The sequence below is a fragment of the Perna viridis genome, chromosome 14 (assembly GCF_037379345.1).
Source record: "Perna viridis isolate PV_CMFRI_1.1 ecotype Kerala chromosome 14, ASM3737934v1, whole genome shotgun sequence".
Taxonomy (NCBI): Eukaryota; Metazoa; Mollusca; class Bivalvia; order Mytilida; family Mytilidae; genus Perna; species Perna viridis.
In genome coordinates this window covers 25,100,658-25,118,303 of record NC_142458.1, presented here as the reverse complement: position 1 = coordinate 25,118,303, position 17,646 = coordinate 25,100,658, and the positions used below count along the sequence as shown (strand labels likewise).

General features: G+C 33.1%; 1 protein-coding gene across 1 annotated transcript; it reads left to right on the top strand.

Moving 5' to 3' along the window:
- Positions 1 to 681: 681 nt before the first annotated feature.
- LOC148598754 (sphingosine kinase A-like) lies at positions 682 to 16,923 on the top strand. Its single transcript, XM_088562263.1, has 12 exons — positions 682 to 1,073; positions 1,936 to 2,118; positions 2,488 to 2,616; positions 3,382 to 3,445; positions 3,957 to 4,102; positions 4,387 to 4,461; positions 5,247 to 5,393; positions 5,613 to 5,685; positions 9,693 to 9,730; positions 10,674 to 10,846; positions 12,425 to 12,564; positions 14,960 to 16,923. Exons 1-12 carry the CDS (start codon positions 905 to 907, stop codon positions 15,018 to 15,020), a joined length of 1,398 nt encoding a protein of 465 aa, XP_088418389.1. The 5' UTR covers positions 682 to 904; the 3' UTR covers positions 15,021 to 16,923.
- The last annotated feature ends 723 nt before the right edge of the window (positions 16,924 to 17,646 follow it).

Genomic DNA, 17,646 nt, shown 5'->3' with positions numbered 1-17,646 from the left:
ACTTGTTTTCATTGTCTTTTTAAATTTAAACCTGGCCATTGATCCCCTGTTTTATAAATCTTGAACTTAACGTATCTTCAAAACAAAGATCAATATCAACATTACATTAAAAGTCACTTTCTCTTTATTGTCTGGGTCGCAGTAGTCTTCATATCTAGTATTAGTTTGCCCTTGACGACGGCTATAAGGCCGAACAGTTTTTTTCTCCTTTTCTGTTGTTTTTTGTTTTTTTTTTTGTTTTACGTTCCATTTGTAGTTTATTTGTATTTATTCTTCTTTTACCTTTCCGGCTTTTGAATGTGGCTATTGTTCACTTTCTCATTATTTATATTTACGCTAAATTGAGGCACTTGGCAACTTATATAATTTAGTGGGAATGATGTGAAAGTATATACTTAAAAAAGTAATGAATCATATATGGATATTCTATTCTATTCTATTCTATTTTATATAGTTGAGGAATGATTGTCATTTTTTTTTCGGTCTCTGAAGAAACTAAGGTAACATCAATCACGTGATGCACGCTTAATTACCTGCGTAGCCGTTTTTTTTTTTTTTTTTTGGTTTTTTTTTCAACCATTATGGTTATTTTTGATAGACCGAAGAAATATAAGTCATTCCTTATAATTTAATTTTGGTATCAAAATTTAACGTGTAAAGGTTGACGTCACAGTCACATTACAAAAATTGTCTATGAGATGACGGACAATGTTTTTATCCATCAGAAAGCGTGTTACTTCTGATGTTAAATTACTGCTTATTGTACAATTTAGCTTCAAGAGTTATCAGTGTGAGCATTACATTTCGAAAATTTGAATTACGGAGTATCTCTATAACGTAATATTCTGCTTTATATTCCGTTTTCAAATTATCCCGCTTTTTAAACATAAATGTATCTGGGTCGATGAACGGTTGCTCCACCGAATCCGTTTTCTTCATTACATTTTTTTTATTTGTAAACAAAACAGACAAGAGCACTATTATGATTGAAACTAAATTAACTATCAATAAAAAAATAAGTGAACTACTCATAACGGAGAAGTCATTCACGTTTAAACAAACAGACAAGGAAAGTGAGTACAAATGCACAATGTAATTTTTCTGTTTATGTAGCTTCGGTTCTATTTTTAGAAATACATTACATGTCCCAATTTTTACTCTTTTGGTGAATAAATTAAATCGTGTTATAATGTATGTAAAATTCAGATCTTTTTGAATATATGTTTGTATGAAAACAAGAAAATGTTAAAACATTGTGGCACTGCAGGTCATTCTATTTTTTCGTACTGTAAGGCCAAACCAATTGATTGTATGGTTATAGTGTCATGGTTTTACTGTTCAGGACCGGATCCAGCAAACACTTTCAAAAGGAGAGGGTGTCAGTCGATCGAGTTTCCACAGAAAAAGGGGATGCTAGGACATTATCATTATTATTTTTTTTTTTTTTTATTTTTTTTTTTTTTTTTTTTGTCAATTTTGCACATGATTAAAATCTAAAATAGGAAGTACTGTGTGGAAATGTGTAATGTAGATTCTGTGAAATTTTTCATCCAGTGATTTAGAATAAGTTACAGATAAGTGATGGTCACAAATATTTTTGTTATTGTAGTTTGCTTTTTTAAGTTAATAAAAAATGTTGTTCAAAGTATTTGTTCGTAAAAAAAAACATGTCCTATGGATGTTATCAGTAAAAAGTAGGGTAAGCGTCCTCTGCTTTTCTAGAAACACCCGCCGAGCTGCTCATAAAAATTCAAGTCCGGGGTAAAACGAAAGAGGAAAGTAAAACTATGACACGTACGTTGAAGTCGCATGCAGTGTCTCGGTATTGTATAGAACATTTTTATTTGATATTTTTTTTTTAATTCGCAAGATCTCGATAAATTACACTTTACTACAAACAGCCAGTAAACATTTCTGACTTCTTTTCTTTTACAGCAGTCATCAATTCAGAAGATATTCTTGGTTTTGACAATGAGTTTGCAAGTGAAACAAGATGCGTTAATTTGTATTACATTTATAATGAAGGCCAGAAACTTGAAAAGAAAGCGCTGGAGATAGAGGGGGCTATCGAGAGTCTACAAAATGTGGTTTCTATGGTGAAAGAAAATATTTCAAATGGTAACCTGACACTTAATAAATTGATTCCGAGAACGAAACTGTACAAAATTGTTAGATTTGGAGATTGGGTTATTTCTCGAAATTCCAAGTACTTGTTCCTAAATGTTTCTTTTGAAAACAGGCATTTAACAAAGCCAGCGTTACTTTTTAACTTTGCTAATCGTGATGAATTAATATCATGATACCAGGGGCGGATCCACACACATTGAAAAGGAGGGTTGCCAGCCAGAATTCCTCAGGAAAAAAAGGGATGCCAACCCCTTGTACCCCCTCTGGATCCGCCACTGATGAAACCGATGATAACACCTTAGTATTGAAACTCCCGAGTTGGTTGTGAATTTCTTTATTATATTTTATTGTATTTTTTAGTTCCTAGTCGACCGAAGTCAATAATTGTATTCCTTAATCCCATGGGAGGATCGGCGAATTCAGAAAATGTGTTTCGGAGGGATGTCGAACCGTTGATAAAACTAGCCTCCATTAAATATGAATTGATAGGTAGGTAAGAGGCAGCCATATTGCATTGAAATACACCACATTTTTTATGGGAACATTTAGTTACTTGATAATCGTATTTCATCTAAAAAAATATATCAATTTGATCCGATGGAGCAGTGTGGCGAATAGAGTCGTCACATTCTGAGACGTTTGTATAGAAATGTCAAATTTGCGATGCAAATTTTTTGGTCGTTCCCTCCGCGGGACTCGAACTCGTACCGCTGTGACATCTATGGCAACACCGCCTGCACAAAGTCCAGCGCCCTAGACCACTCGGCCAGCTAGGCTATATGTAATAGCGGTACGAGTTCGAGTCCCGCGGAGGAAACGACCAAAAATTTGCATCGTAAATTTGACAGTTCTAACATAGTTGGGAATTTTTCAGACCTTTCTATACGTTTACGTTATCTTCCCTGTATCAACTTGATCCGATGGAGCAGTGTAGAGTCGTCACAGTTCTAAGTGTCATTATATAGTTAGATTTGACGATTGCCGACGATATAGTTAATAACTATTTGTTCAAATTATTCAACCAATCAAATGGTTTTATCGAATTACATGTAATATGTTGATGAGCTCAGTTTCCTTCTCAATGGCCTCATGGCAAAGGGAGACTTCGGAACTAGACGTAGTTTGTTGTAGGCCGCTTAAACATGCCAGTTTACGAACGGTTGACAGTATGAATTATAATGTTCTATCAAGTTATATTCTTTTTTCAACAGTACTGTATATTTCATTATTATTCTACTCTCTGTATTGTTTCAGTATCAGAAAGTCCAAACAACCCTAAAGAATTCGCGAATTCATTTGATTTTGCACCTTATGACTTGTAAGTAAGAATTAACAGCATCAATGACAAATCTGAAGAGTTCTAGTCCTGTATAATTATATGTACTTACCTGAGGAGTTCTAGCCCTGTATGATTATATGTACTTATCTGATAATTATGTGTACTTATCTGAGGAGTCCTAGTCCTGTATAATTATATGTACTTATCTGCAAAATCCAAAAGAGCAATTTTCATTGCACAGGTATTATGTTTATACGCAAGATATGAGTATTCTCAAGGAACAAGTTAAAGCTTGTGAAACCTCTGTAGACCTGGAGCCGGTTTCTTATTTACTACAGTACATATTACTTCGCTAATTATAAACTCTGTAATTTATGGTTCGAAAAAATCCATGCACAAAAAGTTGTAACATCTGCGAAGCTCATTTGGTTCATAGTGTTACATTCAACTTATAAATGTGTTTATGTTTTGACTAGAAGGTACAAAACCTTGATTGCGAGTAACTTTTTGTGCGGTGGTTGGCTTAATTCAATGGAATTTTCTGTTACAGGTTAACGATAATGGGAGGTGACGGTACCTTTAACATTATAATGAACAATTTGTTTTTGAGGCGACAGTCTGAGGGTCACATTGATGTTAATGATCTGCATGCAACATTAGTTCCTATTGATATACCAGTAGCTTTTATTCCAGGAGGTATAGTACAGTTAGTGGAAACTTCCGGGGTCGGGCCCTTTTCGGAAATCGGTTACTATTTTTCCGGTTGAAATCGGAATCGAAAAAAAACAGGAACAGGAAAAACAGAAAGGATGATTCTTTCAATAACAACTAAATATTGTACAACAAATACTGAAATATTCCGAAGTGTTTTGAGCCGTTACATAATATCTGAATGGACAGATCGACTTACTTCCTAATACATCTATAAGGAAGAACCTTTATATTGCACTTGATTTATTTATTCACATCTTCTTTTGCAGGTACTGGGAACGGTATGGCACAGATAGCATATCAGGGTTATGATGTTATATCAGCGGTTTTACATATAATAAGAGGTATAAAGCTTAGAACTGTTTACAATTAGATGGTTTGGTTGCTCCACAATGTACTACAGTTTTCCGCTTGACTTACAAAACTTATATTCAAGTGAAATATCTTGAAATAGCAAGCTGTGCTTCATGTAACATTATTATTTTTTTTCTTATATAGAAGTAATTGATACATATCAATGAAACAAGTACATCTAAAGTAGGGCGTACGTTTGTGTTACTAACCATTTCATATAGAATTATATAATTCTCATACTCTTTTGTTGTCTGAGATATTTAGTGTATAACCGTTCAAATGCAGTCATATGAATAGCATAGATGAAACTAAAAAAAATGACCAGAGGGGTTTCAGTTGTACATTTGGAGCATGGATCAGGTGTACCAGTAAGGTAGCCATCATCTACTCCTCTAGGAAACCCTATCGGGATAATCAAGACATGTCATAATTGGTTACTAATATAATATGTAAGAGGAAAACTTCAAAAAAATGTGCAACTATAGCTCATATTAGTCCTCAAATTCATGATGATGACTTTGGAACTAATAAAATTAATCTTAAGGTGACATAGGGAGGAAATTTATCCCAGCAAATAAAGGTCATTAAGCAAGTATTGGTAAGAACTCACCATCGTATTATTTCATTTCCTCTATCTTTCCAACTTACAGTATAAAGGACCTACCAATCGTATCGTATTTTGCACATTTCGAATAGAACTGAATAAGTTATGTATAAAGTGTTTTCTTGCTGCATATGTCTTTTTAACATTCACAGTATGGTCATTTTGATATAGGTAAAACTAAATCCACTTCCATATTTGGTAACTATTGCGAAAGCAAGTTGGTTGCTTATTCATTCATGATGACCGCTACAGGGATGTTTGTAGACCTAATTAAAGCCACAGAAAGACACAGATGGATGAGGAAACTACGATATGTTTGTAAGTTTGTTACCATTAGTTACGGTTTATTATTAGATGTTAATTGAAGAGTCTTTGATGAAGGATTTTAAGTGTCAAACTATGAGAACACAAAGAACACAATACACTCTATCTCTCCATACTGGAGACCAATCTAATTTACTTGAGATCTTAGATGACTTTACATGCATTTCCTTAATTTTACACGATTTTAACATGTTTACATCTTTTTTATTTTAGTTGTACCAACTTATTTCTTTCTGATTAGGAGTCACCGACAGATCGACGTCGAACTTGAATTTGAGGATGTATTGTAAGTATAAAGGAGACTGCTTCACATTAATATTTGTTTCCTTTTCATATTTATGCTTTATGCTATAACTGTTGTATTTGTTTTATTTACGTTTTTAGGTTTGGGTAACATCAATTATACTTCTGTCTGTAATTGGGTCAAAATTGAATCTTTATTATTTTTTGACATTCTTGTCGTAGCACATGGTCATCCCAGTACAAGACCATGTGATAATAGATTTTGGTTTTTAAGTAATAACCTTCCCTTGTATGTGCTGAAATATACGACCTTCTCATGCATACTGGTTTTGCATCTCACAGTTGAAAAGATTTGCTAGAGCATGCAAATCATACGATCTGGTCATGTGACTTATTAACGAAAGAAAAATGCGCTTTTCTATCGATATCATGATCTTATTGCAGAATTATTCCGTAACAACGGAATAACTGAATAGATGTGGTTTTCACTACAAAACTGAGCTGACAAATGATTTACCAATCTAACTAGCACTGGACCAGGATCATTCATGGAAGCGGGAGGTTTTTGCTAGCCATAAGACTGACGGTTGTTGCTTTTTTGAGTCGCTTATAAATATCATTAAAAGTGTAGTACATGAAAAGAAAGTTTCAATTGACGAAATTTTCTGGTGCACAGGCCTTAATTTTGATTGAAGTTGCACGATGACATTTTAAGGAGTTTTTCCGCTGATTGACTTTAGGAATTTGGTGAATGTTAAAGGGGACTGTTAGACATGAAAATTTATTTCTTCACATAAAACAGGTATTTTGTTTCATAAACCTAGAGCCACCAAAGTTTCATCTTTACTTTGTAAATATCGAACAATTATCTGCTCTTTTTGTGTACAAGCCGAATTTGCTGTATAATGCAATCACGATGATGACACTTTCTCACAATTGTGCTAAATTAGATTGACAGGGCTTTTTGTTCTACATACTTTCAACTATGCTACTTTTTAGTTGGTATTAATATACTAATATACATATTGCCTGTAGTGAAGGAATATACACCGAGGTAAATATATCAGATATAATTTTAGAGTGTGTTACAGTGAAGTACTACTGTGATTATGCTAGATCTTTTTTTTTGTAACTACAGCTTAAATAATTCATCATGTTGTGTCAAACTCTATGAACAAGATTTGCTAATTTGATTTTCTACTTTCCTGTTAAAAAGATAGCAATAAATCTCTTAACTATCAAACTGTCGCCAGTTTTAACGTTGCTGTAAAACCTAGATTTAATCCAACATTTCGTTTGAAATGCCTACATCAAGTCCGGATCATTGCGGTACCAGCTACTCCGGTAGTTTAATATTTATTTTGTCTGATTTAATTTGGACTTGAATTGATTGATCAGATTAAAGTTCGGTAATTTTATTATAACCGTTATTTAACATTGCTCAGATAATTCATCCATCACAAGACTGCAAATATTGTTTATTGTCTTGTATTAATAAAAAAACTTCACTTTTCCTATTCTAAATGCTATATTTCAAATACAACTACTTTGTATTGTTGGTATCACCTGTAAATATATCTACAGGTATTAAGTCCATAATATAATTAACACCTGTATAAACAAAGCCTCGTGTATTATAACAATTTAAAACAATATGGCAAGCCAAAGTGGACAAAAATCAATATTTTGTAATATTAGAAAATGAATTTGTAATATTACAAAATCATTTTTGTAATATTAGAAAAGATTTTTTAATATTAGATATTCATTTTGTAATATTAAAAATTCATTTTCTAATATTACAAATTCCTGATTTAGTAATATAAAACATCAGACATTTTGTAATATTACAAATTGAATTTGTAATATTAGAAAATGAATTTGTAATAATATTATTAGAAAATGACTCTGTAATATTAGAAAATCACTTTGCAATATTACAAAATCAGTCACATATTTTGATATCACAAAAGGATTTTCGAGTATTAAAAAATCTTTTCTAATATTACAAAAATGATTGTGTAATGTCACAAATTAAAAAAAAAATCATAATTGAATATGACAAATCCATTTTCTAATATTAAAAAATTAATTTCTAATATTAAAAAATCAATTTCTATATTAAAAAATTGTTTTTTAATTTTAGAAATTCAATCGATTTTTTAATATTAAAAAAGAGTTTTGTGATATTATAAATATAATTTGTAATATTAGAAAATTAATTTGTAATATTAGAAAATTAATTTGTAATATTAAAAAATCGTTTTTTGATATTAGAAAACACTTATTTTTGTCCACTTTGTCTTGCCATAAAACAATTTAAAAGTAGATAAACAAGACTCCCAAGAGCCTGAATCGCTCACCTTGTTAATATTTTGTCTTTCAAGGGCAATAAATCTGCTGTCTGATCCCTATGTTCTATTTTTAGTGACGACGGCAATGTTCTTTAACCGATCAAAATCAATTTGTAATATTACAAATTCAATTTGTAATATTACGAATTCAATTTGTAATATTACAAAATGTGTGATGTTTTATAATATTACTAAATCAGGAATTTGTAATATTACAAAATGAATTTTTAATATTAAAAAATCTTTTCTTATATTAAAAAATGATTTTGTAATATTAAAAAAGTATGTTTTCTAATATTACAAAATGATTTTTTAATATTACAAAATGATTTTTTAATATTACAAATAAGATTTCTAATATCAATTTCTATATTAAAAAATCGTTTTTTAATATTAGAAATTCAATCGATTTTTTAATATTAAAAATGAGTTTTGTGATATTGTAAATATAATTTGTAATGTTAGAAAATGAATTTGTAATATTAAAAAATCATTTTTTGGTATTAGAAAACACTTATTTTTGTCCACTTTGGCTTGCCATAAAACAATTTAAAAGTAGATAAACAAGACTCCCAAGAGCCTGAATCGCTAACCTTGTTAATATTTTGTCTTTCAAGGGCAATAACTCTTAAATGGAGTCGTCTGACAACTTTGATCTTTGGAGACTTTTGCAGGCCTTATACTAAGAATCGTTTCAGCAACCGAAAGTCTCATTCTATCTATCATAGTCTTCCAGATATTAGTTTTGTAGGCCTTGTAATAAGGATCATTCAGCAATTGAAAGATATTAGCTAAACCTAAAGGTTTTGGAAATATATGCACAGAACTACAATTCCACCCCTATTTTCTATTTTTAGTAACGATGGACATGTGTTTTTAACCAATCAAAAATCCAAACAATTATTTTTTGTAAGATACCCTAAAAAACAAGAATACCAACTTGCATTGAATTATGTATAGCAGTTTTGAGGAGATGATTTTTGAAAATAATATCATCAAAAACAGCACAAAAACATCCAGGAAGGGCAATAACTCCAACATGGGTCAACAGATTTTCATCAAAATTTGACCACTGATAGATCTCATCATGCTGAATACTTTTATCGGTGTCAGAATTTGGCTAAACCTAATGGTTTTGGAGATCTATGCAAAAGTCTGCTGTCTGATCCCTATGTTCTATTTTAGTAACGACGGCAATGTTCTTTAACCGATCAAAAATCCAAACGGTCATTTTGTTAAGGATACCCTAAAAACAAAAAAAACCAACTTCCATTGAATTCTGTAGAGTATTTTCTGAGAAGAAGACTTGAATTTTAAGAATTTGGCTAAACCAAACGGTTTTGGAGATATATATGCAAAAATCTGCTGTCTGACCCCTACAATCTATTTTTAGTAACTGCGGCCATGTTTTTTGACCTATCAAAATTTCAAACGGTCTTTTAATGCAAAATACTCTTAGGAACAATCATCATAAGTTTCATGCAAATCTATTCAGTTTCAGAGGAGATATTTGAAGAAATTGTTAACTACGACGACGGACGATGGCAATAGCTCACATGGCTTACGGCCAGGTGAGCTAAAAAGGTAGCAATCCCAGTTAAAGTTTGGAAGAACGTAGTGAATAATTTAATCTATAACACAAAATAAGAGGTGGTATGACAAGAATGCTACTATATTTTATTCATTTATTTTTAAGGGAATCTGATGGAACAGTGGAATCAACAAAAAATAAAGGTAATGAAGATAATAATATAATTCGGTCTCCTTTTTGAAGAAAACTATTGTCATACTTTAACGTGACCCTTGGTTATCTTTCCTAGTTGATACATGTACTGTGAAAAGAGGAAAACGTTTCCGGATTGTTTAAGATATTAATACATATTTATTCCAAATATGGAATATTTATTGACGTAATTGTAGAAAACAGCGTTATGACGTCATTATTGGTGACATTTTTACACTTCAATTTTTTTCATGAAATTGACCATTGGTTCTTCGGTGTATCATATCAGATTAGTACAGCTTAGTTGGGAAAATGTCCTTTCGACAATAACATAGTACTTCAAGAATTTAACAAATTTAAACGGTAGAAATATAACATTTTAGCATCGTCATATAGTAGTAGGGTATATACTTAAACGCTAAATTGTGATCGGCCGCTACACTGACGATTAACACAATCGTACAAAGCATACATCAGACATTTAATAGTGTAGACTTGGCGCAGTTAAGTTCCTGATGGAACAGGCGTATGGAAAAGTGCTACAAGATTGAAGTCATCACTACAGAAGTTTTATGGTCGTCATCATGAACTCGTGGATCGTTATGGTGTATCCATCAGCACCATGAAAACTGATTTATTCAACGGGTCATAGTTTTCCTTTCCTCGTTTGTCTACCCCGGACTTGACTTTTTATGAGCAACTCGGCGGGTGTTTCTAGAAAAGCAGAGGACGATTACCCTACAGGTGCACTTGGTCCATGCTCCCAGTTTTTAGTGGAGTCCGAGTTGCTCATTTACTTTTGTTACTTTGTATGTATGATTTTAGTTACTTTATGTTCTTTGTTGTGTATGTCTGTTTTCCATGTCTGGTCTTTGTCCCTGGATTACATTCTTTTGATTACCGCTATAACCTTGGTTCCCTTGATTACTCTTTTAAACTAATCTTTTCTTGTAGAGAATATGCAGGAAACAGTGCTAAGCACCTTCCTTATCAATGGTAAAAGTTTTTTTGCTCCAGAACATGAGACAACAGAGGAACACATCTCTGTAATATTAAATAAACCAACATCGAAATGGCAATTGATCAAGAACTTTTTTTCCCTTTTGAGAAAACCCACATATGAAGAGGTAAGCACTAATTGATATCAATCTCAGCCTCTTTAAAGCTATGTTACCATTATTAGTTGAATTTTTTGGGACAGTTTTACTTACGTTTAACGTTAACAAACTTTCATAGCACTGTTCATAAAATGTTTTTTTTCGCCTAAAACTAGATTTTAATCCACATTGGCGACAGCATGCAACACATGTGCTCAACAAATTGCCTATCAGGTCCGTGGTCTCAAAGCCTTAATAATATGCACCATTTTAGCTGTTAGTTAAAATCTACCGAAACAGAAAGACAATTCAAAGACCATGGATAAAAAAAAGTTAGACATGCCAAAAAAAGTGAAAAAAAAACAGGAAACATAGAAGATCCACACTGATATACATATATAATGTGGACAACAGAACAAAACACAGTTGCATGTGACTGGTCAACTGAAGATGAAAAAAAAAACGAGACAGGGCATAAACATTAAAACACTTTCAATGTGAAGTCTCACCAACAACTGGGTTGAATAACAGATTTTCCCGAAGGGTAAGTATGTTCCTATATTCAACAGCATCCGAAAAGCAAGTGAGTAAAATCCGGTAAGCTTTAAGTTCGGTGGGTTGTCAATTCTGTTAGACATGGACTCTAACTAAGGATAATCTCGTCGTCTTATTTGTGAAGAAGAAACAAAATTTCGGTCAAACAACCATGACGACCGCAAAACTGTTGTGATCATATCAACAAAAGTTTAACACACCCTTGTCTACATGTAATTTGTTGCATAGATATTAACTGAATAGAATCAACTGTGAACTGTTTACTCCATAGGCTAAAAATGTTGGCATATCGTCACACCACCTTACCCTGCAAATGGTATTTATTTTTTCTTAGTGCACCTTTATTTAGTTGCCTGAAAGAAAGGCTTTTGAACCAAGGTTACATAAGAATTAACTAATACGTTGCATAAAAATGTTTCCGATATCCAGATTTAATTGTGAAATATTCTGTTTCTTACAAATGTTTCATATATGATTGATTTTCATTACAACCAACAAATTTAGGTAAAACGTACTTTTAACTTGTATCTTTTAATTTGCATCTTGAACTTGACGCATTTTTCCTTCAAAGTTCAAGATTTATTTTGAAGGCATATTTTCGCCAGTTGGCGTCTTTCTGTTTGCTCTGGTTTTTACTTCTGTTTTGCTCCTTTATTTTTTCACTTATTGTTCATTTCTTGTGGACTGTTTTGACTACTGGTTTTACCAACTGTGACGTCAATGAATTTTATGCTGCCTATTTATGATATGAAATTACCGAACTGATCAAATCAAAGCAATAGTCCAAAAGAATATAGTATAACGGAAATGCTTTATCTGCATATGGCAGTAGGGGTTTTGCACACTACAAAACATGATTTACCACCATTTCCACCGGAAGTGTCTGTACCAAGTCAGTACCGTACAGTGGTTTCCAACTTTCTAGGTTTTACCTTGATATTGCCTTTTGTTATACGGATTTTCCCTTTTACCTTTCCTTTTGGCTATTGCCTAGAATTTATCAGTTCGTTAATTTTGTTGTTATCCATTCTCTTCACTGAAACTTTTTTTCAGTACGAAATGAACTCATCAGTCATACTTAAGTTTGTTAAAAGTATGAAAATGATAGTTAAAAACCCGGATCCTGAATCTGACTACAGTTTAAACCTTGATGGTGAGGTATATGATATGTGTAAACCAGAAGTTCAAGTCAGGTAAGTGTTATGAAAATATGACGATGATTTTGGGGTACTGGTATATTGGCATTGTGGTTGTTCGGTATCCACCGTTACACGACCACCATTCCTTTGATATCTGCATACAATTATGTTATAAAACCACCACTGCAACACAATTTAAGTCCAAAAAGCTGTATTTGTATAAGTTAGACAAATAGACAACCAAGCCTTCATTTTCATTCATTCTGTCTCGGGCTATCAATCTCCAGTCTACCGTCACATACTCTTGTTTCGTGGCTTTTTGACAATGTCAATGGCCTCTTTTTTGTACTATTTGTAGTATAAATAAGATAAATGTATGCATGAATATAATTTTATATTGATCTATTTTATCTCACCTGTCCCTAAGGGCTATGTGAGTTATTGCCATCACTCCGCCATCCGTCGTTTTGTTACTAAACCGTGTTTAAATTTTTCTAAAGGTATCTATAACAATCCGTGTGTGGGCATGATCTGGCGGAAACATGATCGCCGTTACCAAAATAGACCATTGGGGTCAAATTGCTGAACTTTGCAAATTACTCAAAAACAGTTGGATTGAGCTAATGTCTAGCAGGTTGTAAAATTGTTCGATTCAATGCGATTGATATATGCCGAAATTTTCAAGGCGATCTGTTGACTGATGATTGAGTTATCGGTCGTGAAATATTTTTTTTCGGATTTAACATTTCCAACTTTGAAAGTCTTTTGATCTGAAACTACTGGATAGATTGGAACAAAACTTAGCATGAATGTCCTGTAGGATACTTGTAGCAATATGTACGTGGGGGAACAACTTGGCCACCGTTTCTAAAAATAGACTCAAAAACCAATGCGTAAAATTATGTTACAATCTGATAGAAATAAAATTGATCAGAAGGTGAGTCGGGCCTATAACGAAATTTTCTTGTACCTTTCTGTGTAAGAATTAGGCAATGGGTGGCACATCATATTTCTCAATTTGATTTTGTTTTTACAAACACTTTGATGGGTTTTTTTTTCTGAAGGGTATAAGGTATAAATATTTGGATAATGAAATAAAATGTATGTGTTTTTTTTCCTTCATGTGTCACATCTTATACACATTTGCCTGATTCTTAGACAGAAAAATACTAAATAATTGTCTTTTCTTGTTTTAGAGTTTGTTCTTGCAACTTTTTTGGTAAATCTTAGAATAAGCAAGTGTACCCTTTCCGATCGCGATTAATATTTATATTATTCAGTATTTTTTTTATTAAAATCATGGTTTCCAAATATTGTTGAATTCACGGTACAGGTTTTCCTAATATTTTTCTAGTATTTTTGTTCAAAACTACTGGAGGTCAGGTATTTATTTTGTATCATAAAACTGGGGTATCACTATTCTGGCTACAAATAGTTTCCAGTATTGCGGATACTAGTACACTACTTGAAAATATTGTACTTTCAAATAGGAAATTTAGAAATCTACTGCTAGAAAAATTGTTTTAATGTTTTCAAATCATGCATCTACACCCAAAATTATATTCTTGTTTTAATGTATTCAAATTATGCAGCCCCGTGCAGGTCCGGGTGTTAAAAGAATAGGCCTGCAGCAGCGCTAAGCTTGTCGTAGAAGGCGACTAAATAGTGCTCAGAACCCTAGCCGGGGATGTGTGCCCCAGATGGTGGAATGGGGTACCACTGGCGTGTTACATGCTGGGGTTGTCAGGCTATAATACGGAAAACCTGACCGCAAACCATAGTGGTGCAACGTGTTGGGAGAGATGCCACGTTCCTCGCACGTTAAGGAACCCTACTGTGGTATTCTCCCGGAGTCGGAACCATAGGGCTCCGCCACAGGAGGCTAAATTGCCCGACCCTACCCACCTCTCCCTATTTTCAGTGGCAATCAAAATTTGTCGACCCCATTGTCCATGTGTCCCATCCCTTTTTCATTTCATCATCATTTCATGTTCATTTTATCATCACTTTCGTGTTCATCGTCTGAATGTAGCTGAAATATTGCTGCTCGGACGTTAAACCCCAACAAACAAACAAACAAACAAATCAAATTATGCATCTACACCCAAAATTATATTCTAAAATATTTGTTTTATATACTGTGTCCTGTATCGCGTAATTTATTAGAACAACTAATGTGTAAGTCGTGTTCTATACTTTCACCGCCTTTGTTGTTGTTTCCAACATTATAATTAAGGTTTCCTCAACTACGGCTATCAATCAAAAACTATAAGATAAAGAAGAAAGTCATTAAAGTGACGGCTTTCATATAACATATATATATATAAACGTCTAAGAATGTGACTATATTCGCTACACTGCTCCATCGGATCAAATTGATACAGGGGAGATAATGTAAACTGATAGAAGGGTTATGGATATATTTCATTGTTATTCATTCTCTTTTCAGATTGATACAAAGTGCATACAAATTGGTTACAGCTCAAATGACAGCAACGAAAGAAGGATGATTTGAGCTTTTTGACCTTTGACATATTTTTTTTTGTTGTATAAAAATGCATAAGCAGTAGTTAGAGCTGGTTAACTGAGTTTAACCATGAAATCTTATAACTTTGTGTTCTTCATCGTAATTGTTTGAGTTCAGCTCTTCAAACTGCTCGTCTCGGTGACAATATCGGATGTTAGTCATTTCCATAGCAAACATGGATGATGAGAATAAAGGTCCGATCATATAGGTAGCATCTAATTAAATACAGAATGGTCCCAATTGTAGTGTAGAGAGTACCAATCTCTTCCGCTGAGGTTTTATCGCCTTTTCGCGGAGATTAGCGTGTGTAAAAATATAGTTAATCCCATTGTGTTACCTACATCAAGAATCAACTCCACTAAACCAGTGGTAAGCGTAAAAATGATATAGTTACAGCTCTTGCTGAAGGCCTGCAGTATTTTCAACAAGTACAACATCTGGCATATCAAGTGCTTCATTATTTATGATACCCAGTTTCAAAGAATAATCAAGGGATACAAAATTCTAATGGAAATCAAATGAGTGTAATCCAGAGATAAAGACCAGACCCTGTTTGAATCTTGCCTTGAAACACATGCTTGGAAATGTGCTCCCCCATGAAATTAGAAGTCAGATTAGTTTTGCTAAATAAAATGATATAACTCTCTCACTATTAAAGGAAGTCAAAAGAAATTTTAATCTACTCTTGTTTACTTTCTGGTACCAATATCAGGAATACCTTCAATCCAACTTTTGAAGTATTTCCTTAGTTTTCCTTTTCAGGAAATAAAAGTTAGATAAACCGAAGATATGCTATTGCGTATCCATTACCCTTGTTTTATTTACACTGTATAAAAAAACCACCTCGGAGGTCTCATAGAAGCGTACTCGTCTCGAGTGCATATGGTCGTTTTTTTGCCCCAAAAAACGCGGTTTTGTGAACATAGAGTGACTAGTGGTTGGCTCAAAGTCAGGCAAATGTAAAAAATCGGTGTTACGGTTCCTGCGGGCTGTTGCTTCTGTGAGCTTGCATAATAAATTTCCGGTTCACCATTTTGGATTAGTACTAAGCAGATACTGTTTGATTGGTAAAACATTTTCGTCCTGAAATCCTCAATAGAAATCTGCCACAGGACTTTTTTTCGGAAAAAAAATCAAATAAGAATATTAAATGCAAACCATGGACGAATATATTTACTAATGCAACCCATCTGTCCGTATCTTACTACTTGTGTGTCATATTGCGATTAACATTTAAAATACTTATCAATTAAACAGTATTTTTTATAATGATTGACTTCTGATAAAGTTGTAATAACTATGTTTTTGTGCAAAAATATAAATAAGTACATGTCAAAGTTCCTGTTGCTTCTGTGAGTTTGCATAATAAATTTCCGGTTCACCATTTTGGATTAGTACTAAGCAGATAATGTTTGATTGGTAAAACATTTTCGTCCTGAAATGCTCAATAAAAATCTGCCACAGGACTGTAGGACCTCAAATGACAATCATTAAATCAATCAACAAAATTGAGAATAACATAAGACAATATAATTTCAACCAATTATTAACCAATCTGAACTTGTCATCGTATGACAACGATTGGTAGGATTGTGGTTCATTGTTTGATTATATCTAATGTATATAAAAGTGTATTCTCCTTTTGGTGTAATACTATTAGTAACCATGAGACAGTAGAGGAGCTACTCGACCTCTCACGACACTAAACAAATACAAAAAAATGTTTAAAAATAACTCATCGTCTTTACATGGATTACTCGTCCCTTAAATGTATACACTAGTGGATGTGTTAGATAATGACTGTGCTCTTGTATCAATGCCATGGTTATTTTTTTTATTTTGTAGTTCAGTCTATACTTAATTAAATAAAATGCTCTTAAAAGTAAGTGTTTGTAAGAATCAGGCAATTTGGAAAAATCAGGAACATGCATGCCACAACATGTCTGACAATGTAATGTCACTCAAGGATACTTTCTCTATTTGAAAAGACCATTATTTGATCTTTGCATCACTGGCTTTGATCGGAAATTTTTAAATGGAATGTTAGAAAATGAGGTTTTTGACAGAGTTATCTGCCCTTTAAATGTTCATTTACAGTGCAATTCAATTAAATTATATCTCAATGCACTAACATGATAGGGAAAATCTTGTCTGTTTTCCTTGATTCTGATGGTGCAATTAATTAAATTACACTGTCAAAATGATGGGGTTTTTTTTCATGTCAGGTTTCACCAACTGCCTGATTCTGCCTGACGGGGACTGGCACTTAAGGTTACAGACCACCAATTCAACCAATGAGCATTTGGAACGTACGCAAAAATAGTCCTACGCAGAAATTACCCCTGTTCCTCATAGTGCTGTGAAAAAAGTTCTCATCTTATTTAAAAAATTGAAACAGTTTCTGAAAGGAAAATCATTTCTGTACATTTTATAGGTGCATTTTGCTTCTTGTGATGTGAAGCCTAATCTCCATAATGATTTTTAAATATACCCCTATCTTGTGAAAACACTGGGATTTCCCATGCTATTTATAGACCCTTCACTTCCGGTGACCAGTACTGCACTGCAAGTCTGCTAACCCCACATGCCATTCTGAGGATTGTGAGCTG

What these genes read in the sequence shown, in the direction of transcription:
- LOC148598754 (XM_088562263.1), top strand. Translation starts at nt 905, where the DNA reads ATGAACGGTTGCTCCACCGAATCCGTTTTCTTCATTACATTTTTTTTA. An exon ending in CATTAAATATGAATTGATAG is followed by an intron (nt 2,617 to 3,381) that starts GTAGGTAAGAGG and finishes GTATTGTTTCAG; the next exon opens with TATCAGAAAGTCCAAACAAC. An exon ending in AGTAGCTTTTATTCCAGGAG is followed by an intron (nt 4,103 to 4,386) that starts GTATAGTACAGT and finishes CTTCTTTTGCAG; the next exon opens with GTACTGGGAACGGTATGGCA.